The following is a 27,796-nucleotide window of genomic DNA, read 5'->3' as shown; positions in this document are numbered from 1 at the left end:
CGCTTAACCACTGCACTATCGCCTGACTCCCTTTTCTTAATATTTATTTATTCCCTTTTGTTGCCCTTGTTCTTTTATTGTTGGAGTTATTACTGTTGTCATGGTTGTTGAATAGGACAGAGAGAAATGGAGAGAGGAGGGGAAGACAGAGGGGGAGAGAAAGATAGACACCTGTAGACCTGCTTCACTGTTTGTGAAGCGACATGGGGAGCTGGGGGGCTCGAACCAGGATCCCTAAGCTGGTCTCCGTGTTTGCGCCACATGCGCTTAACCTGCTGTGTTACCGCCTGACTCCCGTTTAATTAATTAATTAATTAATTTTATTCCCCTTTTGTTGCCCTTGTTGTTTTATTGTTGTAGTTGTTGTTGATGTCGTTGTTGTATAGGACAGAGAGAAATGGAGAGAGGAGGGGAAGACAGAGGGGGAGAGAAAGACAGACACCTGCAGACCTGCTTCACTGCTTGTGAAGCGACATCCCTGCAGGTGAGGAGCCGGGGCTCGAACCAGAATCCTTACACAGGTCTTTGCGTTTGCGCCATGTGCGCTTAACCCGCTGTGCTACCGCACTGACTCCTGTTTTGTTTTTAAGAACACACAAAAGAATCCATCATTCCTCTCAGACAATCCTATAAAATTCTGTTGTTTTCCTGGACTCCTGTTTGCAGAAAACAGTCTTAGTACTAAAAAATACTTTTTCACTCCATTAATTTTCATATTAAAAGAATATGAAACTTGCAGAAAAAAAACTGTTAATAAACCACAGAACATTAGTGTCTATTTGGAAGTAATGAGCTAGGAAAACAAGAAAAATAAAATTAACTTCAAAGGTTTTTTGTGAGAGAATTTAGCGAATTCAGGTCCATATCATATGAAGTTGAATAGTGTCTGAACTAATCAAGAGATTAAAGGTCTAAACTGGGTGGGGCGGTAGCGAGGGTTAAGCACACATGGTGCGAAGAACAAGGTATAAGGATCACGGTTTGAACCTTTGGCTCAAAAAAAGAAAAAATAGCCTCCAGGAGCAGTGGATTCAGAGAGCAAGCACTGAACCCCAGTGATAACCCTGGAGGCAAAACCCCTGTGGAGAGCAGTCTGGGGAACTCTCAGGAGGCTAGACATGGACCTGCCCTATGACCCTGCGATTCCCCTCCTGGGGATATATCCTAAGGAACCCAACACATCCATCCAAAAAGATCTGTGTACACATATGTTCTTGGCAGCACAATTTGTAATAGCCAAAACCTGGAAGCAACCCAGATGTCCAACAACAGATGAGTGGCTGAGCAAGTTGTGGTCTATATACACAATGGAATACTACTCAGCTGTAAAAAAATGGTGACTTCACTGTTTTCAGCCGATCTTGGATGGACCTTGAAAAGATCATGTTGAGTGAAGTAAGTTAGAAACAGAAGGATGAATATGGGATGATCTCACTCTCAGGCAGAAGTGAAAACAAGATCAGAAGAGAAAACACAAGTAGAACCTGAAATGGAATTGGCGTATGGCACCAAAGTAGAAGACTCTGGGGTGGGTGGGTGGGGAGAATACAGGTCCATGAAGGATTCAGAGGACCTAGTGGGGGTTGTATTGTTAAATGGGAAACTGGGGAATGTTATGCATGTACAAACTATTGTACTTACTGTTGTATGTAAAACATTAACCCCCCAATTAATAAAAAAATAAAAATAAAAATTTGCTGTCCTTGCAAATAATGTTTAAAATACCATTGTTCTTTCTGTAAGTGCTCACACATTTAATTATTTTTTTAGATGTCTGCTTAGGAGAGAGAGATGGGAGGGGGGGAGATGAACCAGCACATCGCTCTGGCGCATGTGGTGCGGAGGAGGACTGGACTCAGAGCCTCGTGCTTGAGATTTCCAGCACTTCATCCACTGTGCCGCCCACCTCCCAGCTCACAGCATTTGACGATGGCTAAACAGTTCTCATGCAGCACTAATAGGTTCCTAGGTGAGATCAAGCCTCTGCCCCAAACTGCCTATCTGAGCTTACTAAAGCAAGGAAGGTGACACAACAGGCAAACGGAGAGGTTGCCAGCTCCACTTAAGACATTCAAATCAAATCAAAGGGTCAGGGGACAGCACAATAGTTATACAAAAGAATTTAATGCCTAAGACTCTGAGTCTCAGAATCAATCCCAGCACCCCCATAAACCAGAGATGAGTAATGCTCTGGTAAGAATAAATAAATAAATGATAAATCATAAATAAATAAATAAATAAAGTGGGCTACACAACACTTACCTGCAGGCTAGCTAATTGACCTCAACTTTGTAACTCCCATATGAAAGCTTAGAACTAGAATCTGGAGGTTTCTTTCCAATACAAAACAAACAAACAGTGGTCTGGGAGGTGGCGCAGTGGATAAAGCACTGGGCTGTCAAGCATGAGGTCCTGAGTTCAATCCCTGGCAGCACATGTACCAGAGTGATGTCTGGTTCTTTCTCTCTCTCCTATCTTTCTAATAAATAAAAAATCTTAAAACAAACAAACAAAAATAGCATAAAGTGCAGAGTAGCTTCCTTTTTTTCCCTTTTTTTTTTTTTCCAGAGCACTGCTCAGCTCTGGCTGATGGTGGTGCAGAGGACTGAACCTGGAGCCTCAGGCATGAGTCTCTTTGCATAATCATTATGCTATCTACCCTGCCCCAGCAGTCTATTCATGACCTAGTCTATTCAGTCTATTCAGTCACTTAGTTTACTAGTCACATATTTATATATCCTATGTAGACGTTAACAATAAACATATGTGTAACTGGAATATTTTTAATGCCTTTTGAAGACTGCAAATAATTGCTTTAGTTACATAAACGTGAAATACACCAGAAATGGCATTTTACCTGCTTAAGGAATTGGTCAGAAGCATGGCTGTGCTTAGCCAACACGCTTGGCAGGTAAGGATTAGCATATTCAAATTGAGGGTTGTAGGTATAGTCAGACTTGAAGAATTTCAGTTTTTCTTTCTCCAAGTTGGTGGGTTTTATAGCAGTCAGAATACAAAATTTCTTTCCAGAAAAGTCATCTCCTTTCTCAAAACTTCTAGACAGCTGAGGCTGAGGCTTTGGCTTCGGGAGAGTAGAGAAAATGCGTTGCTTGGCTTTGCTTGGCGGTTTAGGCGGCAATACTATGCTGTTCCCTGTAACAGAGATTGAATCATGTATGAACTTTATAGGACTTGAACTTGTGACAAGATCAGTAGGCTGCCTTTCTGGGCAGGAGAAAGTACCACTGTTCACCACAGGTACTGCAGTTTTCAGCTTGTGAAGATCTTTGCTATGAGAAGAGCTAGGAGTCTTGCTGAGGTTTCTGCATCTTTTGGAGTAGGCAGAGGAAGACTGTTTTTGTGAATGATGCCTTTTCTCCTCTTTGCTCTGTAATAGGACATTGTAACTACTGGTTCCAGTCGTGAAAATGTCCTTAAGTATTCCAGGAGATAAATGTGAGATTACTCTTTTGCTGTCAGCGGTCAATGATTCTTCTGCATTTAGAACAGACTTCTTAGCAAGTTCATGTTCAGGCCAGTGAAGTTTTTCTGGGTGAATAAACAAAATCAAAACAAGAGAAATAACAGAATACCAGATGAAGTAAATTTTTAACTATACAAAATATTCTGAAGGTTCTGTAAACTTTGTAATTTTGCAATTATCTTTAGAAAAGCCACCTAAAATATTAGAAGTTACATTGAACAGTCATATTATATTAAATATTATATTGCTGAACTGGTCATGCATAAAACTCTAAATGTTATATGAAAATTAACATAGAAGTGACAGCTTTCAGCATTTCCAGTTTGTACATATTATAATAATATAAAATTACTTTATACACTAAGTTATTTATAGCAAATCATTCAGATAATCAAAATCTAATGTAGATATAATAAACTAATATGAACACTCAATTACCAAAGAATGGGGATATCACAGAAAGGATGAAATTTTTTAAAAAATCAGAGCACAGCCTAAGATATTACAAAGTCATACACACACATACATATATATAAGTAAATGCAACTATTAGTAACAATAGGACAAAAGTACCTTATCTGTATCAAAAGCCATTTTAAGATTAACTAGATCATAAGTGTATGCTTACAATGTTTTATTAATGTCACCGAACATTCATAATTGGCTATAGGTTATGATGAAAGAAAATATTTTATTCCCTTGGCAGGTTGGAAAAATGTAGGTATTCCTACAACATTTTAATAAAAATACAGAGCGGTGAAAGAGGAAATATAGAAAAAGATAAAGAAAATAACTGATGTCAGAGAACAACATGAAGAGAAAGTAAGAAATTTCATGTACACCTTCAAGAGCTTTCAGATTCTATTCTAAACTGACAGTGTTTGAACATGACTTAGTTTATTAGAACGAAACCCAAGCACAAGTGCTATTAAAACTCTACCCTCTTGTGGATGAAGATTTGGGGTCTCCATTTTGGAAAAAGCTAGTAGGTCTATTTGAGGTATATTCCAAGGGGCCCATGACTTTACTAGTTTTTGCCTGTGTCTGCCATCTAAAATGCAGGTGACCTAAGCTATTGTCTGGGGGGATGGTGTCATAGTTGGAAAAAGGACCAGAAAGCTGGATCAGGGAAGAGAGTAGCTCCCAAATATGGGAAAAGTATATAAATGTTGTTACTCTATAATCTGATAATCTTATAAACCACTATTCAATCATTAATAAAATAATAAAAATTATACCATCAGACAGAGGTTGCTTATAAATATTTTCTAAATAGTTTTTTAAAAAATATTTTATTTATTTATTAATGAGAAAGATAGGAAGAGAGAGAGAGAGAGAGAGAGAGAGAGAGAGAGAGAAAGGGCCAGACATCACTTTGGTACATGTGCTGCTGGGGATTGAACTCAGGACCTCATACTTGAGAGTCCAGTGTTTTATCCACTGCACTATCTCCCGGACCACAGTACTTTCTAAATCCTTTTTGCAGATGTGACACATTCTGTCAGTCAGTTCTCTTATTCAAGCATCAAGGACACTTGTGCCTGTAAGCCCTCAACCCTTGGCTTCTACACTGGTGCAATTTCAGCGCTAATTGGGTTGGACAGCTGACTGCCTTGCCGACAAAGACTCCCCACCCCCAATTTTATGAAAATGTAACTTTTTAAAATTATCTTTATGCATTTGATAGAGACAGCAAGAAATCAAAGGGAAAAGGGTGACAGAGAGGGAGACACCTGCAGCACAGCTTCACCACTCACAATGCTTTCCTCCTACAGGTGGGGACTGGGGGGCTTGAACCTGGGTCCGAGCACACTGTAACATGTGTGCTCAATCAGGCACGCTACCGCTTGGCCCCTGAAGATGTATTTTGAGTTTTACCTTTTGCATAATCTTTTAAAATTTTTATTACAGGGATTACACTCTCACCCCAGCCTAGATCTTCCTCCACCATCCTGCAGCACCAGGACCTGAAACATTTCTCCCCCAAGTCCTTTACTTTGGGGCAATACATCAAATCCAGTCCAAGCTCAACTCCGTGTTTTTCTTTTTGTTCTTATTTCTCAATTTCTGCCCAGGAGTGAGAGCATCCTATAATCATGCCTCTCTTTCTGGCTTTTCTCACTTAACAAGTCTCCAACAACAGCTGAGTGGCCGAGAAAGTTGTGGCATATATACACAATGGAATGTCACTCAGCTAATAAGAATGATAAGTTTGCCTTCTTCACCTCATCTTAGATGGAGAATGAAGGAATAATGTTAAGTGAAAATGTATTTTTAAAGTGTTTATCCACATATATGTTTGGTATCTAAGATGAGATGCTCAAAGATCCTTTCTATGATAAATGGTAATAGATAGTAACAGTAACAATGCTTACCATTTGTTGACACATTTATGAGAAGATGGCATTTCTTTTTTTTTTTTTTAAGATTTTATTTATTTATTTATGAGAAAGATAGGGGAGAGAGAGAAAGAACCAGACATCACTCTGGTACAAGTGCTGCCAGGGATTGAACTCAGGACCTCATGCTTGAGAGTCTAGTGCCTTAGCCACTGCGCCACCTCCTGGACCACAGAAGATGGCATTTCATGAAGAGCTCTACACATTAGGTCACTGAAGTCTTAGAAATGTTGAGCAACTTGTTAAAGGTCAGAGGTGATAGACCACGAATGGTAATGTGAGTAAAGGCATGTTCGTGCCATTCTATTGTGTGTTTAATTACCAACAGACATACATGCACTATTAAAATCTTGTTTCATGCATGGTGCAAAACCTTTTATTCCTTTTTGCAGGACATGGTACACCCGTAAGACATAATAATCTGACAGATTCTAAATTGACAGAGGTACTTAGTATACTTGCTATATACTAAGGTAAGTCTACCAAGATCATCTATTATTTCTCTTTTTTTTAACCAGCATGAGACTTGGTAGGCATTCAATATACGCACACTGAATAAAGGAATGAGTAGACGACCCTAAACATGCCACTTCTTCAGTCTGAATAAACTTATCTGTAGTTCTGGAAACATTCTGGATTTCTTTATTATTATTATTATTATTTTATATTTACTTATTTCCTTTTTGTTGCCCTTGTTTTTTACTGTTGTTGTAGTTATTATTGTTGTTGTTATCGAAGTCATCATTTTTTTTTTGTTTTGCCTCCAGGGTTATTGCTGGGGCTCGGTGCCTGCACCATGAATCCACTGCTCCTGGAGGCCATTTTTTCCCCTTTTGTTGCCCTTGTTTTTTATTTGTTTGTTTTTAAAAAATATTTTAACACTTTTTAAAGTATTTATTTATTCTCTTTTGTTGCCCTTGTTTTATTGTTGTAGTTATTGTTATTGTTGTTATATGTTGTTGTTGGATAGGACAGACAGAAATGGAGAGGAGGGGAAGACAGAGAGGGGGAGAGAAAGGCACCTGCAGACCTGCTTCACCGCCTGTGAGCCTGGGAAGCGACTCCCCTGTAGGTGGGGAGCCTGGGGCTGGAACTGGGATCATTGTGCTTTGCGCCATGTGCGCTTAACCCGATAAGCCCGCCCAACTCCCTGCCCTTGTTTTTTTAATCATTGTTGTGGTTATTACTATTGTTGCTATTGATATCATTGTTGGATAGAAGAGAGAGAAAGGGAGGGAGTAGAGGAAGACAGAGAGGGGGAGAGAAAGATAGACACCTGCAGACCTGCTTCACCGCTTGTGAAGTGATTCCCCTGCAGGTGGGGACCCGGGAGCTCAAACCGGGATCCTTACTCTGGTCCTTGCACTTCACACTATGTGCACTTAACCCGCTGTGCTACCGCCTGACTTCTGATAAAAACATATTCTAGATAATCTTCAAAAATACTCAAGGAAGAGTGGCGGGGGTGGGGAGAAAAATGAAAGCGTACACATGTTAGAACCCGTCAGTCCACTTGCTAATGATGATCTACCTGAGAGGTTTAGCGACAGTCTTTCATAAACTCCCATGATTAAAGCTGATTAAAGTTTGGGAGTGCCAATAATTTGATTTAATAAACACCATTCCTGTCAAGTGTTGATAAGCTGTGAAGTTGCTACAAGGGGACAGATGGCTTTTCAAACATCTCATACAAGATGGATATAAACTAATTTTGCAGAGTCACCCTGATATTTCAGTTACACTTAAAAAATCATTATGAAAAAAAATGTTACAGAGTGTAGGGAGAGTGCCTAATGGTGCGTTCTTTTTTTAAAAAATATTAATTTAATTTATTTATTTATTGCCCTTGTTGTTTTATTGTTGCAGTTATTATTGTTGTTGTCATTGTTGGATAGGACAGAGAGAAATGGAGAGAGGAGGGGAAGACAGAGGAGGAGAGAAAGATAGACACCTGCAGACCTGCTTCACCGCCTGTGAAGCGACTCCCCTGCAGGTGGGGAGCCGGGGTTCGAACCGGGATCCTTATGCCGGTCCTTGTGCTTTGCGCCACCTGCGCTTAGCCCGCTGCACTACAGCCCGACTCCCTTAATGGTGCATTCTTACAAGCACAGAACTTGTCAGTCTAAGGCTGCGGAGGCCACAGGTACAACAACTCCTGGAACCATGTCAGAGCTGAGTGGTGTTCTCTCTTTTAATATTTTTTTAATTTATTATTGGAGAGAGACAGAGAGAAATTGAGAGGGGAGAAGTAGAGAGCAGAGAGACAGAGACACACCTGCAGCCCTGCTCCACCGCTCATGAAGCTTCCCTCTGCAGGTGAGGACCAAGGGCTTGAACCCTGATCCTTGTGCACTTTAATGTGCGGCTTAACCAGGTGCTTAACCAGGTGTGTCACTGCCTGACCCCCATCTCTTTCATTCTCTATCTCTCATAAACATAAGCAAATACTTTTAAAAGTGTTATAGAGACTAAAATACTATTTGTACACTATTAAGAAGGATACTAGGGGCCGGGTGGTGGCGCACCTAGCTGAGTGCACGTTACAAGAAGGACACTGTGGTGCTGGGGACCCAGCACAATGGCTTCTTCTTCTAGCGTTTGCCAGCACAATGGCTATGCAAAAGACTTTCATGCAATGGACTCTGAGGGCCCAGGTTCAATCCCAAGTCCCCACCATAAGTCAGAGTTGAGCAGTGCTCTGGTCTCTGTGTCTATCTCTGATTAAAATAAAATAAATAAAATGTAAAAACAAAGAATACTGCTTAAGAAAAATTACTTTTAGATATGCATAAGAACATAGTAAAAAACATTTTCTTAAAACTATTCTTCTGATTCCTTTTACATAAAAAATTAAAATGTATTTTAATATTTATTTATTCCTTTTTGTTACCATTGTAGTTATTATTATTGTTGTTATTGATGTCATTGTTGTTGTACAGGACAGAGAGAAATGGAGAGAGGAGGGGAAGACAGAGAGGGGGAGAGAAAGACAGACACCTGCAGACCTGCTTCACCGCCTGTGAAGCGACTCCCCTGAGGTGGGGAGCTGGGGGCTTGAACCAGGATCCTTACTCTGGTCCTTGCACTTTGTGTCACCTGCGCTTAACCCGCTGCACTACCACCCAGCTCCCAAAATGTCTTTTTTATAGTACAGGTATCTTCAGGACAAGTGTAACTCATCTTCCCTGGGAAAAGTAGTAAGGTAATTAAAAGATAACCTTCCCTCTCATGTTGAAGTACTGACTATTAATATAACATTCTAGTCATGAGCAGTGGTTACTTTCAAAGTGGACAAAAATAATTTACTGGTGAAAGAACACTTTCAACTCAACTTGATGTGAAGAAAGGGAAACATTACATTTGAAATCAGTATTCAGTATACTCACTAAATTACCAACACAATGAAAGCTTAATTTATATCTAGAACAGGAGAAAAGGATACCAGGATTGTTGGCTTCCATTTCGAGCTCTCTCAATGACCTCTCTGTGATATTAGCCTCATCACTGAGCCCATCAGTACCTCATGTTCTTCATCAAGAAGAATGGGAAAGGAGAACACTGCTCACTAGACTCTTCTCAGGTGAGGGTTCACAGCAGTTATGAGGTGTCTGGCTGAAAGGAAAGTAAGATCACCAGAAACGAAGTCTGGTGGAAAATACCACTCAGTTGTCATTTTGTCTCACAAAGTGGCAGTTTTATAGAGTGCACTAAGATTTAGGAAGCCTGAGAGCAGTTTAATTTTTTTTTATTTTATAGTTTAATTAAAATTTTTTTCTATTATCTTTATTTATTGGATAGAGACAGTCAGAAATCGAGAGGGAAAGTGGTGATAGAGAGAGAGACAGATAGACAGACACCTGCAGCTCTGCTTCATCACTTGCAAAGCCTTCCCGCCGCAGGTGAGGACGGGGGCTTGAACCTGGGTCCTTGCAGATTGTATCATGTGCACTCAACCAGGTGCGCTACCACCCGGCTCCTATAGGTTAATTTTTAGCAGTAATAATGGGTTGCTTGATTATAAACAGAAGAAAAAGGAAAATGGTAAACCTCTGGAAGATAAATGCTATAGTTTCAAGTCATTACCACAGACATATTCTATAACTGAGTTTATTAACCCTTCTTTGAAAAGCTATGTTTATTTTATATGAGATGGGAACCAGAGCACTACTCCAGCTTATATAGGGGATGGGACCTCATATATACAAGCCCTACCCCCTACCTACCAAGCCAATTTGTAGTGGCTCAAAATGTTTTGTTTTTTATCAAGGGTAGAATGAATGAATACACTGTGGTGTAGTCATATCCAATAACATTGTGAAGAAAAATAACTGAACTTGGTAGTAACAACACAGATAGATCTCATAGACAGTATAAAGCAAAAGAAATGCCATATATACTGTAAAATTCCACTTGTATATACATATATTTCAAAAACTAACTTCTGGTGTTCTAAGTCAGAATAGTGGTTACTTTTGAGGAAGAAGTGATGATTTGAGAAGAGGTATGAGGGTACTGAGTAGTAGAAATGTTTTGTGTCTTGCTCCAGGGCAATTATTACATATGTATAAATTTGACAGGCTGAATATTAAAAGCCATGCACTTAATTCAGTGAAATTTACACCTTTATCTTTAATGATATGAAACTCAAGAGCCTTTAAAAACATTTATTTTGCCATTTTTATTCTTCCCAGCATCTCTAAATTCAACAAATAAATTAAGCATAAAACAAAACAGCACTAAACACCCTCTAAAACAACAGTGAATTAGAAGCATGACTTCTCACTTAGGAGACCGGGTCCTAGCCATGGCGGATGAGTCCACTCACGCCCAGTCTCATCTTGACTCTTGATTCCACTCTAGCTTCATGTCATCTTGTCAAATATGATCACTCATCTTTTTTCTCTGTGGACATCACATGCTACTCTACACTTGCAGAGACTTTTCCTGTCTTACTTTCCCTTTTGCTTATTTGTACAGGAAACCTTCTCTAGGCCCCTTCACATACGATCGATCATTCTACGAACAGCTTTTCCTTTCTGAAGCATCTGTTATGTGGTTTCACATTAGGTGTTTGGTGGTCTCTGCTAACATTGATAATATAAACTCCATTATAACATTACTACCCTGCTTGTGAAAGGATGGCCACATGGTAGCAAAGAGAAAATAATACTTGAGGGATGAGGAATACAGGATCCAGATGCCCAAAGGGTGAGTGAAAAGTCTTATCATAATAGCACTGAAAATGAACTGATTTCTGAAGCCAAACACAGGCTTTTAATGATAGACATCTACTGCTGTGGGACAAGCTAGAGTTATGTGCCTTCTTATATTCATCCTCTGTGGCCAAGCACTGATATTAAGAAAACTTTAGCAGGGGTGGATAGCATAATGGTTATGCAAAGAGACTCTCATGCCTGAGGTTCTAAGGTCCCAGGTTCAAGTCTCCACACCACCACCAGCCAGAGCTGAGCTGTGCTGATAAAAATAATAATATTTAAAGTAATAATAATTAGCCAAATACTATACAGAAACAGGAAAAACTTTTGAAAAACAGCCCAGCTGGTCATTTTTAAAAGAGCTGTAAGTTGGAGGCTCGAATTGTTTCAAATGGCTATATGAATTTTTGTTGAACTATAAACATTCACTGCCAAATTATCCCTCAGGGTATATAAGTTGTATTGATGAGTGTACTGTCACTAAGTTATGAGGAAAGAATTAAAGAAGGAAGAGACCGTTTATTTTATAAAATACCCCTCAAGCTTCTATCTCTACAAACTGAGATATCAGGAGGTACACTTTGTATTTCACATACCCACTTGCTAATATTATTTTAATTGTATTATTGCTTTATAATGATTGTTATGTTTTGAAAAAACATTTTTGTTATGCTTTGTTCTATTTTGAAAAGACTTGTAATCATTATTTCCTAAATTGCTCTCTAATAAACTATAGATTAAGAATCTCTAACTGGGACCAGGTGGTGGCGCACCTGGTTGAGCGCACATGTTACAATGTTCAAGGACCCAGGTTTGAGCCCCCTGTCCCCACCTCCTGGGGGGAAAGCTTTGTGAGTGGTGAAGTAGGGCTGCAGGTGTCTCTCTGTCTCTCCCTTTCTATCATCCCCTCCCCTCTTGATTTCTGACAGTCTCTGTCCAATAAATAAAGATAATTTTTAAAAAATTAACAAAAAGAATCTCTAGCTATATTCTCCCCCAAGACAGTAATTCTCAAATTGAAAGAGGGACCGGCCTCCAGAAGATGGTACTTTCTGGAGATATTTTTGGTTTTCATTACTTTGTGTGAGGGGTAGGGAGGTGGGATGCTTACTAGCATCTAGTAGGCAGAAACCAGAGAAAACTACTAAACATGGGGGCCGGGAGGTGGTGCACCAGGTTAAGTGCACATAGTACTAAGTGCAAGGACCGTGCAAGGATCTGGATTCGAGCCCCCTCGCTCCCCATATCACAAGTGGTGGAAGTAGGTCGACAGGTGTCTTTCGTCTCCCTCTCTATCTCCCCTGCCCCTTTAATTTCTCTCTGTCCTATCCATTAAAATGGAAAAAATGACCTCTAGGAACAGTGGATTCGTAGTGCTGGAACTGAGCTCAAGTGATAACTCTGGAGGCAAAAAAAAAAAAAGAAAAAAGGAAAGAAACTACTAGACATTATTCATGCATATGGCACCCCTATCCCAACAAAGAATTATGAATTTAATGATAATAGTGCCAGCATTGTCCAAGGTAAGAAGATAAACAATTTTAAGAAACTTTCAAATGTCACTGAGAAAAATAAACATCTACATCAAACATTTTAAAAAGTCTGATGCTGTGGTCCGGGCGGGGGGTGGCACACTGGCTAAGGCACTGGATTCTCAAGCATGAGGTCCTGAGTTCAATCCCTGGCAGCACATGTACCAGAGTGATTCCTTCTCTCTCCTGGTTCTTTCTCTCTCCTATCTTTCTCATTAATAAGTAAATATAATATTTTTTTTAAAAAAAAAAAGTCTGATGCCAATTTAAGTTGTTTCTTAGATCTTATTATGCAGTCACTTTCTGTGCTTCCTGTCAACATAGATAAGTGAAAGAAATCACAGCAGTAACATGATTGCACAAAACCAGTATTTTAAACACACATCATGAACTAGCATAAAATATATAAAATTAAGCTGGGGAAGGGGTAGCTAGTATAACAGTCATGCAAAGAGATTTTCATGCCTGAGGCTTCAAATTTCCAGATTCAGTCTCCTGCATCACCATAAGCCAGAGCTGAGCAGTGCTCTGGTGGTAATAATAATAATGATAATAATAATAATATAATTTTATAAATATCTCCATTAGTATAGATCTTAGTTTATTTTTTTTAATCTTGGAAGTGGTCAACTTAAAATTTAATATGCTGACCTTATGTTGACACTAGTTTGAGGACCAAGGATATCCTTTTAATCTGCTGGTCTTTTTAAAAAAATTTCGTTTATTTGATAGGACAGAGACAAATTGCGAGGGGGGGGCAGATAGAGACGGAGAGAAACAGAGAGGACACCTGCAGCCCTGCTTCACCACTTGTGAAGCTTTCCCCCCTGCAGGTGGGGGCCAGGGGTTTTGAACCCGGCTCCTTGTGCACTGTGATGTGTACACTCAACCAGGTGCGCCACCACCTGGCCCCCTGCTCCGCTGTACTTAGTTAATATGGACTCCCACAAACCTTGTTTTACAGAAAGGTCATTACCCGTAAACAAACGCCTAAAAAAAAATTATTTTAGTATTGTCTAAGAAAAAGATGAACCTGGTTTACTACATGCATCGTTATGTTAAAATAGCAACGAGGAAACTTTCAGACCCAGACCCTTTTTTTTTTTTCCTTTTTTCTTTTTTTCCTCCCGCTATGATAATACTGTATAACGGGACTGTCTGAAACCGTCCTGACCCAAGAATAAAAATGTGCATGCAAGGCATCGGCAGGGTGACGGACAGCGAGACCATGCTCTTGGCCGCGATGTGCTTTTTGCCAGCCTCGGAGAAACTGAGGGCTGAAGGCGATGCCTCACCGCATCGCTGAGACCCGAGAGTGGCGCTCGCAGGGCGGCCGCCGGCTGCTTCTGCTCCCCGGGCTGCGCGGCGCCTGTCCGCGGCTGTCCCCCTCACCCGGGCCTGCAAGTCCCGGTGCCCCCGGCCGACCGAGTCTAGGCGGCCACCCCTGCAGACACTGACCTGTCACACGGATGGACTCCAGCATGTTCCCGCGGCGGCCGCGGGCCCAGGGCTCTGCGGGCATGGGGCGGGGTGCGGGGTGCGGGGTGCGGGGGCGAGGACCCGGCCCTCCGGCCCCGATCGCAGAGACTGGGGGGGTGTCCAGGCAGGAAGGAGGTCGACCTCGGCAGGACGGGTAGGGGCGGACTGGGGAAGAAGGAAGGGACACCGGGCGGCAAACGCTTTCCCTCCGAAGCTCAGGTGCCGGAAGGTACACGAGGCGGCCCAGGAGCCTGGGGAGCGGGGTTTATAACCCGCCGCCGTGACGTTACAGCTCCTCGTTGCTAGGAGACGGTCCTAGCGTGTCTGGCGGGGCCCGACGTCACAAAGCTTGGGAGCCGCGAGGGGGCGCTCAAGCGAATGACGCGCGGCTCTCGGGGAGAGCTGAAGAACTACAACTCCCGTCGTGCAAAGCGCGCGCATGTGTGCGTGCGTGCGTCTCGCGAGCTTTGGCCCCTAAAGCACTGGGAGGCCTAATAATGGGCTAGTCTGAGAGCAGGGGATGACATCTTTGGGTCAGAGGCTTTTCTACGCTGCTCAAAAGATGTAAATCCGCAGTAGCGTCAGTGGCTAGAGAGCGGTGTGACACTCAGCTGGAGATGTGAATTGCAAACCAGTCTTCACCTTTTAATTAACTTACAGTTGCTCAAGAACTGTAGTGCAGAAAACAAAAAAAGAGCAAAAGAAAAAAAAAAGAACTGTAGTGCAGGAGACAAAATGATAACAGAACTGTCAGACTGACAAGCGGCGTTTATAGGAAAGGGAGGAAACAGGGCTTTGTTGGAGGGTGTGGTGACTTAAAACACGCCTTGTGTGGATGTGAAACGATATCCCTGGGATCTTATTTATTTATTTACTTATTTATTTATTATAAAGCTCTGATCTAAGTGGCTTTATAGAGGTGTTTTGTTTTACCAGAGCACTTCACAACTCACACTTATGATCGTGCTGAGGACTAAACCTGGGACTTAGGGTGCTTCTGTCATGATTTTTTTTTTTTTTTTTTTTTGCATAGCCATCATCCTATCTCCTCAGCCCCTGGGTGTCTATTAATGAGGAAAATAAAGAAGGGTGGGGGGTAGGGGAAGTGCAGGAAACTAAGATTTAACAGTTGAATAATCCATCATAATGTGGTTTTACTAGTAAAATACATCTTTATTTTCATTCAGATAAAAAGAAAGTGAAAGACATCTAAGCATTGGAGCTTGTCCCAGCCTCACCCCCAGGGCCTATTATGTGATGCCTGGTCTCAGGACTGGGCACAGAGAGGTACTCGACCGGGCAACCTATTTCTCTGGCCCTAAATTTTCATTTATGATAATACGAATGATAGAAGCTTGGTGTTGCTTCTAGTTTACCCATTTATTGGGAATACAGTGGCTATGCCATTCAACACAAATTAATCAACTACTGTTCAGAATCCTGAGGCAGGTCATAAGAACTTAACAAGGGGGCAGGACAGTTCACTTGGATAGCATGCTGCGTTTCTATGCTACATCCTGCTTGGAGTGTTTTACCCCTAGATCTCCCAAGAATTTGCCAGTCACTGCTTTCACTGCTCAATGCAAAGGTCACTTTTATTTAAGAGCTTTCCTGGCCATTCAATTTAAAATCCCACTCCTATCTCAGATTTCCTATACAATTCCTCTGCTTTATATTTTCCATTAGTTCTTCACATTATATAATTTCTAGATTCTTTCCTGATTGATCTTGATTATTGAATAAAATAAAAAAAGAATAAAATTTAGAATAAAAATTCCACAAGTATAAAATTGAGTAGCAGTATAGAGTTGTGTCCAGCACTCAGTAGGTCTTTTAAAATTGTAAATCAGGGAGTCGGGCATTAGTGCAGTGGGTTAAGCACAGGTGGCGCAAAGCGCAAGGACCGGTGTAAGGATCTCGGTTCGAGCTCCTGGCTCCCCACCTGCAGGGGAGTCGCTTCACAGGCGGTGAAGCAGGTCTGCAGGTGTCTATCTTTCTCTCCCCTTCTCTGTCTTCCCTTCATCTCTCCATTTCTCTCTGTCCTATCCAACAACGACAACAATAAAACAAGGGCAACAAAAGGGAATAAATAAAAATGTTTTTAAAAATTGTAAATCAATAAGTGGACAATGGATAAAGTATGTATTTTACATGATAAAATAGAATCATCTAAAATTGCATACAGAGAATACATTTTGAGTCAAAACATTGATAAAAAGCAACAAATTCTTTGGGGATGTAAGAGGACTTATTCTTGCAACATATAAGTGCTAAGAATGAAAGCAACAAATGAACTTCCTATAACATTTCTTTATATATATTTATTTATATATATATATATTTTAAGTGTATGTGTAAATAATTTATATATATAGATATATTCCTCAGCTTCCTTATGTCTAATCCTTTTGAAACTACTTCCCAAATTTACTATAAATGTATATATTACCACTGAAAATTGTTAGTTTTTAAAGTCATTGCAATTTAAGAACTGTTTCTCGCGCTGGGGAAATAGCATAATGGTTATACAAAAAGATTTTCATGCTTGAGGAACCAATGCTCCCAGATTTACTACCCAGCAACACCATAATCCAGAGCTGAGCAGTGCTCTAGTAAAAATAATAATACTAATATAAAATAAAATGTTTAAAGTGGCCTGGGAGGTGGCACAGTGGACAAAGCATTGGACCCTCAAGCATGAGGCCCCAAGTTCAGTTCCCAGAAGCACATGTACCAGAGTGATATCTGGTTGCTTCTCCCTCTCTCTCTCTTCCTATCCTTCTCATTAATAAATATATAAAATATTTTGAAAAGAACTTTCTCAAAAAAAAAAATCTCTTCCAAGATGTTTCTAGGTCACATTTTCAGTGTATGTGTAAATAATTTACTTTGCATTAAAATTTTTTTATTATCTTTTTATTTATTTATTGGATAGACAGTCAGAAGTTGAGAGGGAGAGAGACAGAGAGACACCTGCAGCCCTGCATCACGACTCGTGAAGCTTTCCCCCTGCAGGTGGGGACCAGGGGCTTGAACCTGGGTCCTTGCGCACTGTAATATGTGCACTTAACCAGGTGTGCTACCGCCTGGCCAAGTATGCTTTTCTTTTTTTTTTAATATTTATTTTATTTATTTATTCCCTTTTTGTTGCCCTTGTTGTTTTATTGTTGTAGTTATTATTGTTGTTGTCATTGTTGGATAGGACAGAGAGAAATGGAGAGAGGAGGGGAAGACAGAGAGGAGAGAAAGACAGACACCTGCAGACCTGCTTCACCGCCTGTGAAGCGACTCCCCTGCAGGTGGGAAGCCGGGGTTCGAACCAGGATCCTTATGCCGGTCCTTGTGCTTCGCGCCACCTGTGCTTAACCCGCTGCGCTACAGCCCGACTCCCCCCTGTATGCTTTTCTAAAGCGTGTTTAACTGTACTGTCCATTTTGAAGGCATCGAGATGTTTTATTCATTTCAGAGACATTTATTTATACAGAAGCACTGGGATTATTGTTTTTATTTTATAGTATTATTGTTACTGCTATTTGTCATAGCTGAGGTTTTATCATTTTGACTTTTTTCAGGTTTAAGGAGTAAATTAGGAATAAAGTTATATTTTAAATGCTTTGAAAATAAAAAGGAAAGGGGACAGGGAGTGGTGGACCCAGTTAAATGCACATAGTACGAAATGCCAAGACCCATGCAAAGATCTGGGTTCTAGCCGTCCCCTCTCTACCTGCATGTAGAGTGCTTCACAAGCTGTGAAGCAGGTCGACAGGTATCTTTCTCTCTCCCTCTCTATCTCTTCCTCCTCTCTCAATGTCTGTCTTGTCCAATAAAGTGGAAAAAATGGCTGCCAGCAGCAGTGGATTTGTAGTGCCGGCACTGAGTCCCATAGATAATCCTGGAGGAAAAAAAAAAAAAAACCTGTAAAACATTTAAAAAAAGAAAAGACGAAGAGGAGAGAGATGGGGGGAGAGGGAGGGAGGAAGAAGCAGGAGAAAAGATAGAGGGAAGGAGACAGAGGCGGGTGAAAAGATGGAGGGAAAGATAAAAGAACTCCTGAACGTCGGAGGAGGCCGGTCTAGGTCACACACATCACAAATCTGACTGGTCTTACTGCTTTTCAAACAACATTAACAGTCAGAATATACTTATCTTCAGGGATCTGACTAGTAAGGAAGGTTTTACACATGCTTATATTCCTAACCATGCATAATGCAAGTTAGAAGGTGATTTGCAACAAAGGTCTGCTTCCCTCTTCGACAATTCCTTAAACAGTAAGAAACTGTCCCACTGATAATACAGTTTAATTCTTTGCTTAAAAATTATTCTAGGGTGTCGGGCGGTACTGCAGCGGTTAAGCGCAGGTGGCGCAAAGCGCAAGGACTGGCGTAAGGATCCCGGTTCCAGCCCCGGCTCTCCACCTGCAGGGGAGTCGCTTCACAGGTGGTGAAGCAGGTCTGCAGGTGTCTGTCTTTCCCTCCCCCTCTGTCTTCCCCTCCTCTCTCCATTTCTCTCTGTCCTATCCAACAATGACGACGACATCAACAACAACAACAATAATAACTACAACAATAAAACAATAAGGGCAACAAAAAGAGAAAATGAATAAATAAATATTTAAAAAGTATTCTAGAAGGTGAGAGATAGCTCACTGGGTATCATGCATTTTATGAAGCATGAAGCCCTGGGTTCAACCTCCAGAACCACATGGGAACACCACAAAGAGAATTAGGGCAAAAACATCACAAATATGCGTGAGAGAGTGGTGTTGAATTGTCTCTTTCTTTCCATTCTTAATCTTTTTGGCAAAAATAAATTTAAAAAATCCACCTGTGGAAAATCATTCAATGGTGATATCATCTTTATGTCTACTCTACCCATACTTCTTAAGAGTATCAATTTGGTTTCTACATATTTTTAGTGATCATTACATAAGAGTGCACATGAATCTAATTAAAAAAAAAAAAAAAACAGGACTCTCCGTGGTCCTGGAGGTGGCACAGTGCATAAAGCATTGGATTCTCACCCATGAGGTCCTGAGTTCAGTCCCCGGCAGCACATGTACCAGAATGATATCTGGTTCCTTCTCTCTCTCCTCCTATCTTTCTCATTAATAAATAAATAAAATCTTAAAAAAAACTTTCCGAAATGATCCTTTCTACATTACTAAGCACAAAAATAATTTTCTTCACAAATTTGTGTGAGCGCAGAGTGTATCGTCTGTCTTCCGAAGCCAGCACTGTTATCAGCTCCTTTACAGTTCTTATCTATCCTCATCGAGCTCGGTGTCTCTGCCCTGTTAACTGCTGATTTGTTCAGTGCCTGCTGAGCGTTTCGGTGAGGTTTATATACCATGTGTAGCTGTCCTCTTGGCTGCTTTTGAGTCATTGTTTTAACGTATCCACCGGAGCAATGAATAATACCATCTTCTGAGGAACCCTCCTTAGTACATGTTTTGACACACGCCATTAATACTTACACTGAAGAACTGATATGAAGGGGCCGGGCAGTGGCGCACAAGGTTACGTACACAATGGTATGAAGCGCAAGTACCTGCACAAGGATCCGGGTTCCAGCCCTGGGCTCCCCACCTGTGGTGGGGAGGGGGTGTCACTTCACAAGTGGTGAAGCAGCTCTGCTTTGTTCAAGGCCTGTTGAGCATTTCCATGTGGCAAATCTCTCCCTCTCTATTTCCCCTTCCCCTCTCAATTTCTCTCCGTCCTAACAAAAAGAAAAACAAACAAACGCAGGAGCAGTGGATTTGTACTGCAGGTATCCAGCCCAGCCATAACCCTGGAGGCAAAAAAAAAAAATGATATGATTATCAATTACCACTCAAAGTACTGCAAAATACACCTAAGAGGTTATTAAAGCTGATCTCCCTTCTTTTTCCTTCCTTCCTCCCTCCTTTTTCTCCCTCTCTCCCTTCTTTCTTTTCATTTCTCTTTCTTCCTTTCTCTTTTCCACCGGAAAATGAGCCGAGGGTCTTATGCATATACAATACCACCAAGTTGCTGCCTCTCTAGGACTACTATTCCATTCTTTACTTTAAAGAGGAGAGAGAGACACAGAGAGAGAGAGAGAGAGAGAGAATGGAGAGAGAAGACCCCAAAACACCACTCTACCACCTCTGCACTCTCCGCATCTCCATATTGTTCATGAATTTCCCACATGGTGTAGAGGGGCTCGAACCCTGAACCCTAAGCCTTGAACCTGATAAGGCACAAGTCACAATGACAATGAGAGATAGCATGCACTGTCACCTAGCCCCTTAACTGTTTATAGCAGTATATTAATAGCGAAAGATGCACCTCTGTGGCCAGAGAGAGAGGGTACAAGCCTTGCCACGTGTGCAGGCCAAATTCAAGTCCCAGCATCACAGGGGAGGTAATATGACACTGGGGGAAGGCTCAGTGCTGTCCCCCGACCTGCCTGCCTGCCTGCCTTCCTGTCTGTCTGTCTGTCTCATTTATTTGAATTAAAAATCCAGGGGGGTCGGGCGGTGGCGCAGTGGGTTAAGCGCACGTGGCGCAAAGCACAAGGACCGGCGTAAGGATCCCGGTTCGAACCCCGGCTCCCCACCTGCAGGGGAGTCGCTTCACAGGCGGTGAAGCAGGTCTGCAGGTGTCTGTCTTTCTCTCCCCCTCTCTGTCTTCCCCTCCTCTCTCCATTTCTCTCTGTCCTATCCAACAACGAACAACATCAACAATGGCGATAATAATAACCACAACGAGGCTACGACAAGGGCAACAAAAAGGGGGAAAAAATGGCCTCCAGGAGCGGTGGATTCATGGTGCAGGCACCGAGCCCAGCAATAACCCTGGAGGGAAAAAAAAAAAAAATCCAGAGCAGTGAAATTACAGGTGTGAGGCCTCGGCTCTACAATACAGATGCACTTTCTCTCTCTTGTAAAGTTTTCTTTTTTTCAAATTTATTTTATTATTTACTTTTTTATTTTTTTAACTTTTTTTATTGCCCTCAGGGTTATCACTAGGGCTCGGTGCCGACACTACAAATCCAAGGCTCCTGGTGGTCATTTTTTCCTTTTTTCTCTCTAATTTATTTTTATTTGACAGGACAGAGAGAAATTGAGGGGGAAGGGGAGATAAAGAGGGAGAGAAAGACACCTGCAGACCTGCTTTGCCAATTATGAAGTGTCCTCCCTGGAGGTGGGGAGTAGGGGCTTGAACCTGGATTCTTGTGCATGGTGATGTGTGCTTAACCAAGTGCACCAAAGCCCAACCCCCTAAAGTTTTCTAACAAGAGCCAAGAATATCATACTGCTTATCCTACTGCAACATTACACATCATTTTCATTTCATGTTTATTTATTATTTATTTTTAATGTGTTTTATTTATGCATTATTGGATAGAGACAGAGAGAAATTGAGAGGGGAGGGGAAGTTAGAGAGGGAGAGAGACAGAGAGACACCTGCAGCTCTGCTTCACCACTTGTGAAGCTTCCCCTCCGCAGGCGGGGACTGGGGGTTGAACCTGGGTCCTTGTGCACTGTAATGTGTGCACTTAACCAGGTGCGCCACAGCCTGGCCCCTCATATTTTCCTTTTTATATTTTTGTATTATCTTTATTTATTTATTGGATAGAGACAGCCAGAAATCGAGAGGGAAGATAGAGAGGAAGAGAGACAGAGAGACACCTGCAGCAATGCTTCACCACTCCTGAAGCTTTGCCCCTGCAGGTGGGGACCAGGGGCTCCAACCTGGGTCCTTGGCGCATTGTAACATGTGCCCTCAACCAGGTACGCCACCACCCGGCCCTATTTTCATGTATACTACTAACTTTGTATTGTAACCACTTTGGAATCTGAGTATCTTTTCTAAGAGAGTGACGGAGACGAGGCCTCCATCACTTAATGCACGAAGGGGAGGGCGGCTGGTCCAAGTTGAGGCCTCGCCTAATGAATGGAAGGCCCGACTCCAGAACCACTCCCCTGACCTTAATTTTGGAATAACATTTTTTTTTTTTTTGCCTCCAAGGTTATTGCTGGGGCTCGGTGCCTGCACTACGAATCCACCGCTCCTGAAGGAGACTTTTGTTGCCCTTGTTGTGCTATCGTTGTTGTGGTTATTATTATTGTTATTGGATTGTCGTTGTTATTATTGTTGTTGTTGGATAGGACAGAGAGAAATGGAGAGAGGAGGGAAGACAGAAAGGGGGAGAGAAAGACAGACACCTGCAGACCTGCTTCACCGCTTGTGAAGTGACTCCCCACACCTGTGGGGGCTCAAACCGGGATCCTTAAGCTGGTCTTTGCGCTTTGTGCTATGTGCGCTTAACCCGCTGCACTATCTCCTGACCCCCAATTTTGGAATAACTTTAATGATGTTTTCTACTCAGTGTTACATACAGGAATGATAAGAGCATAGGTGTTTCTACAGAAACTATGCTCCTTCACACGTGAGGATAAAGGGCTCATATTTTTATTTTAACAGTAACTATAGGTAGCCATATCTGTATATGCTTTCATAGATTTTTTTATTGCCACCAGGGTGATTGCTGGGGCTCGGTGCCTGTAATCCCGATGGCCATTTTTTCCTTGTTATTTGATAGAAATTGAGAGGGGGTGAGGAAGGAGGGAAAAAGGGAGGGAGAGAGAGATGCAGAGAGACACACACAGAGAGAGAAATATGCAACATTTATTTCACTGCTTCTGAAGCTTTTCCACCAACAGGTGCACATGGCAATGCAAGTGCTCCGGTGGCTGAGCCATCTCCTGGCCCAGCAAAATATTCTTAGCAGATGGAATTGGAGATAAAAAAATATGTTGGCCGGGGGTCGGGCGGTGGCGCAATGGGTTAAGCGCATGTGGCGCAAAGCGCAGGGACCGGCGTCAGGATCCCGGTTCGAACCCCCGGCTCCCTACCTGCAGGGAAGTCGCTTCACAGGCGGTGAAGCAGGTCTGCAGGTGTCTGTCTTTCTCTCCCCCTCTCTGTCTTCCCCTCCTCTCTCCATTTCTCTCTGTCCTATCCAATAGCGAACAACATCAACAATGGCAATAATAATAACCACAACGAGGCTACAACAACAAGGGCAACAAAAAGGGGGAAAAATGGCCTCCAGGAGCGGTGGATTCATGGTGCAGGCACCGAGCCCAGCAATAACCCTGGAGGGAAAAAAATATATGTTGGCCACAATATTTCTGTGTAAAGAGTCTTCGTTGTTTTATTTTGTTTTGGTAGATAAAACATAAATACTCCTTTTTAATAAAAGGCTTAAAGCATCCTTAAGCACTATCCTCTCCTCTCTCCCCAAACCAAGAATGCAATGGCTGTGTCTGTTGTAAATTTCCTTGCATAATTTTATTTATTATTTTTTATTTTTCTTACCAGAGCACTGCTCAGCTCTGGCTTATGCTGGTGCAGGGAATTGAACCTGGGACTTTGGTGCCTCAGGCATGAGAGGCTCTTTGCATAACCATTATGCTATCTACCCCTGCTCTTCCTTGCATAATTTACCTTTAATCTCTAGACATGTTTAGAAGCATTGTTAGGTTTCCATGAAAACCTAACATTCAAACTTCTAGAGGAAATTGCTAGTTGAAATGCTCAGAACAAAAAGGAATACATTAATTTTTCTAGAGGAAATTGCAAAATGGGTCACTATCTATGATAAGAAACTTGTTTGCAGCTCCCAGATAATCTGCATCTCAGTCTGGTGCACCCTGAGCACCCTAAGAACCCCAAGGGGGTTCACCCCAAGACCTGCAGGCATCTATTCCAGTGATGGGCCCCTTCATTCACCCACTGCAGCCAATAACAAGGCAAGACTGAGCTTGCATTCATCCTGTTATTGGTAGTCCTGGTCAGTAGCACTAGATGAAATAAAAGTGCCACACTGTTTAAAAAAAAAAGAAAAAGGCTTACAGCAGATTTGACTTACAGCAGATTTGACTATGGAGGAGTTGGAGAGTATGGCCAAGAAAGAGGGAGAGATGGTGAAGGCTGGAGAAGTCGCTAAGTATTGCCAGTGCTGGTGGACAGTCAGATAACTGTATTTCACTCTTTACAGCGGGAGTTCATTTTGCTAATAACAGATTAAGTATATATTATGATAATAGGTTTAATTTCAAAAAAAGAGTCTAATATGTTAAGGAAAAGTTCTTAGTAACTAATGAAACATTATAATATTAAAATATTCTTTCTTTCTTTCTTTTTTAAACCAGAGCACTGCCCAGCTCTGGTTTATGATGTTTCAGGGACTCTGGAACCTCAGACATGAGAGCATCTTCCCCTGCCCAAATATTATTTACTTTGGAAATCCAAATGAGAGCTGAAAAGAACGGGAGAAGATTCTAGAGAATATTTTTACTTTTCCCCCTGTTCTTTTGAAAGCAGTTTATAACATTTGATGCCACTAACAAAACATCAATGAGGGAAAAATCTGTCTTTAGCTGCTTCTGTTAAAAAACAGAAAGCCCCCAGATCACATCAAATTGATAGGGTTTATAGTCAACAATATTTATATACCTTTCCTATATTTGGGAGCTACTCTCTTCCCTGATCCAGCTTTCTGGTCCTTCTGCCAGCCATGACATCACCTTCCCACACAATAATTAGGATCCACCTGCATATCAGATTTCAGGTAAAAACAACAAAAAAAAACACTAGTATAGCCACAGGCCTATACAACTGAAATGTGCCTACTAGCTATCCACAAAATGGAGGACCCCCCAAACTCTTCATCTGCACTATCCCAGCCTTTAGGTCCATGACTGGTCAACAATTTGTTTGGCTTTGTATGTTAACTCTCTTGTCAGCCAACAGGTTCCAGATGCCAGCATGATGCCGACCAGACTTCCCTGGACAGACAACCCCACCAATGTCTCCTGGAGCTCCAGTTCCCCAGAGCCCTGCCCCACTAGGGAAAGAGAGACGCAGACTGGGAGTATGGATCCACCTGTCAACGCCCATGTTCAGCAGGGAAGCAATTACAGAAGCCAGACCTTCCACCTTCTGCACCCCATAATAACCCTGGGTCCATGCTCCCAGAGGGATAGAGAATGGGAAAGCTATCAGGGGAGGGGATGGGATACGGAGTTCTGGTGGTGGGAACTGTATGGAGTTGTCCCCCTCTTATCCTATGGTTTAGTCAATGTTTCCTTTTTAAAAATAAAAAACTAAATAATGAATAAAACAGAACATCTCTATAGGAACAGCACAGGTTTGTGTAGGTGCTTGCGGAAACAATGGTTTACAAAACACTTGCTGTCTTATATAAAAGACTTTTATGCCTGAGGCTCTATTGTCCCAGGTTCAATCTCCAGTACCACCATAAACCAGAGCTGAGCAGTGCTCTGGTCTATACCTCATTAAATGAATAAATTATATAGACTTGTCTCATGGGAACAACTTCGAATCCTCCCATGATAGGTGTCTCCATAACAATATCGTCACCATCAACTTAAGTCTTTCTCCACCATCGTTCACTGGCCACCCAGTACCCTCTCAGCCCTCTGCCTACCCCTCGACCACTATCTCTTTATCCTTGTGCAACAGACTATATATAGTCTGTTTCACCCGGTGTTTTGGCTTCCCCTCCTAGTTTTTCTTTTCAGTATTTATTTATTTATTCCCTTTTGTTGCCCTTTTTTTTTTTTATTGTTGTAGTTATTATTGATGTCATTGTTGTTGGATAGGACAGAGAGAAATGGAGAGAGGAGGGGAAGACAGAGAGGGGGAGAGAAAGATAGACACCGGCAGACCTGCTTCACCGCCTGTGAAGAGACTCCCCTGCAGGTGGGGAGCCGGTGGCTCGAACTGAGATCCTTATGCCAGTCCCTGTGCTTTGTGCCACAGGTGCTTAACCCGCTGCGCTACTGCCCGACTCCCCCACCTCCTAGTTTCTTAGGTTCCACCCATGAATAGGATCATCAGCACCACTGTTAAACGTAATGCATGCAAGTCACCATACTCCACCAAAGTTGCATGCCGCGCACATACACATGCGGGGGTGGAGGGAACATCTTATTTCTCATGAAGTCCAACAAATGATTTGTTTACCTTTCCCCCCCCCCTTTGTTCAAGTTCTTCTACTTTAATCATCTATATTCCACATCTGAGTAAATCCATCTGGTCGATGTCTTTCTCCTCTCTACTTACTTCATTGAGCACAGTCACCTCCAGTCCCGTCTTGTTGTTCTGAATGATACAATCTCATCCTTTTGGATTGTGGAGTAGTGGCTAGCTGGCCCACAACTTCCTTAACCAGTTATCCGTTGCTGGGCACTTAGGTTGTTTCCACGCTATTGTTCACAGTGGCCCGAGAACGTGGGGGCACGTGTTTTCTCTCAGATTCGAGCTTCCAGTTCTTTGGCTGTATGCCTAGGAGTGGTTTTGTTGAGCAGCAGGGTATGTTTATTTAAGCATTCTCCAAAATGTTTTCCACAGGGGGCTATACTGGTTTACATCTTTGCCAGCAACCTACCATAGTTCCCATTTCTCCATATGCTCACCAACACTTGTCGTTTCTTGTTTCCTTGGTGTAGGTTGGTCTTTCTCATGGGTGTGAGGCATCTCACTGTGGCCCGAGTTTATATTTATCTTGTGACAATGATGTGCAGCACTGACTCATTTGTCTTTGGGTCATCTAAAATTCTTTTAAAATTAAAAAAAAATTATTTTAAAAGAATTGACTATTCAGATCTTTTGCCCTTTTCACAGCTGGGTATTTTGTTAGTGAGCTAATTTCTTTTTTTAATTAAAAAATTATTATTGGATAGAGACAAAAAATATTGAGTGTCCAGAAGGTGGTGTAGTGGATAAAGCATTGGACTCTCAAGCGTGAGGTTCTGAGTTCAATCCCCAGCAGCACATGTACCAGAGTGATGTCTGGTTCTCTCTTTCCTCCTTACTTTCTAATTAATTAATAAATAAAATACTAAAAAAGAGAAATATTGAGAGGGGAGGAGGAGATAAAAAGAGAAAGAAACAAGACACCTACAGACCTGCTTCACCACGTGTGAAGCTTTCCCTTTGCAGGTGGGGACCAGGGGCTTGAATCCACGTCCTTGTTCACCGTAATGTGTGCGCTTAATCAGGTGCACCACTGCCGGGCCCTCCCTCCCTCCTTCCTTCCTTCCTTCCTTCCTTCCTTCCTTCCTTCCTTCCTTCCTTCCTTCCCTCCCTCCCTCCTTCCTTCCTTCCTTCCTTCCTTCCTTCCCTCCTTTCTTCCTTCCTTTCTTTCTCTTTTCTGTCATTCTCCCTTCCTTTTTTCCCCCAGGTTGATTCCAGAGAGATTTTTCTTTTCTTTTTTATTTCTTCTTTTACTTTTAAATTTATAATAGACACAGAAAATGGAGGAGAAAAAGAGAGATACCTACAGCACTGCTTCACCACTTGTGAGACCAGTGGACTGAAGTTATGCATTCTACTGTGTATGTCACTACCTGGTACCTACCACAACTTTCTTGGCCACCAGTCAGCTGTTGTTGGACATCTGGTTTGGTTCCATGTTTGGGCTATTATAAATATTGCTACTATGAACATGCCAAACATAAATCTCTTTGGATAAGTGTTTTTGTTTTCTTTGCATAGTTTCCTAGAAGAGAGCTTGCCCAGTCATAGGGCAGGTCCATTTCAAATGTTCTGAAGCACCTCCAGACTGTCTTCACAGGAGCTGAGGCAATGTGCACTCCTACCAGCAGTGAAGACGTGTCCCTCCTCTCTGCATCCC

At 42.0% G+C, this 27,796-nt stretch overlaps 1 protein-coding gene across 2 annotated transcripts in view; it reads right to left on the bottom strand.

The window, feature by feature from the left end:
• MATCAP2 (microtubule associated tyrosine carboxypeptidase 2) overlaps positions 1 to 14,170 on the bottom strand; it is a 30,037-nt gene extending 15,867 nt beyond the window's left edge. Inside the window, exons 1-2 of one of the 2 annotated variants that reach the window (XM_060195873.1) lie at positions 14,090 to 14,170; positions 2,858 to 3,549 (exon numbers count right to left, since the gene is read on the bottom strand). In XM_060195873.1, the coding sequence (XP_060051856.1) occupies positions 2,858 to 3,549; positions 14,090 to 14,153 (756 nt within the window). In that variant the 5' untranslated portion in view covers positions 14,154 to 14,170. The remainder of the gene's footprint in view (positions 1 to 2,857; positions 3,550 to 14,089) is intronic. The other variant, XM_060195874.1, reaches the window with a different exon arrangement.
• Positions 14,171 to 27,796: the final 13,626 nt, after the last annotated feature.

Source organism: Erinaceus europaeus, chromosome 8 (genome assembly GCF_950295315.1).
Source record: "Erinaceus europaeus chromosome 8, mEriEur2.1, whole genome shotgun sequence".
Classification (NCBI taxonomy): domain Eukaryota; kingdom Metazoa; phylum Chordata; class Mammalia; order Eulipotyphla; family Erinaceidae; genus Erinaceus; species Erinaceus europaeus.
Note: the sequence above shows the minus strand (reverse complement) of the source record. Positions and strands in the feature narration are given on the sequence as shown.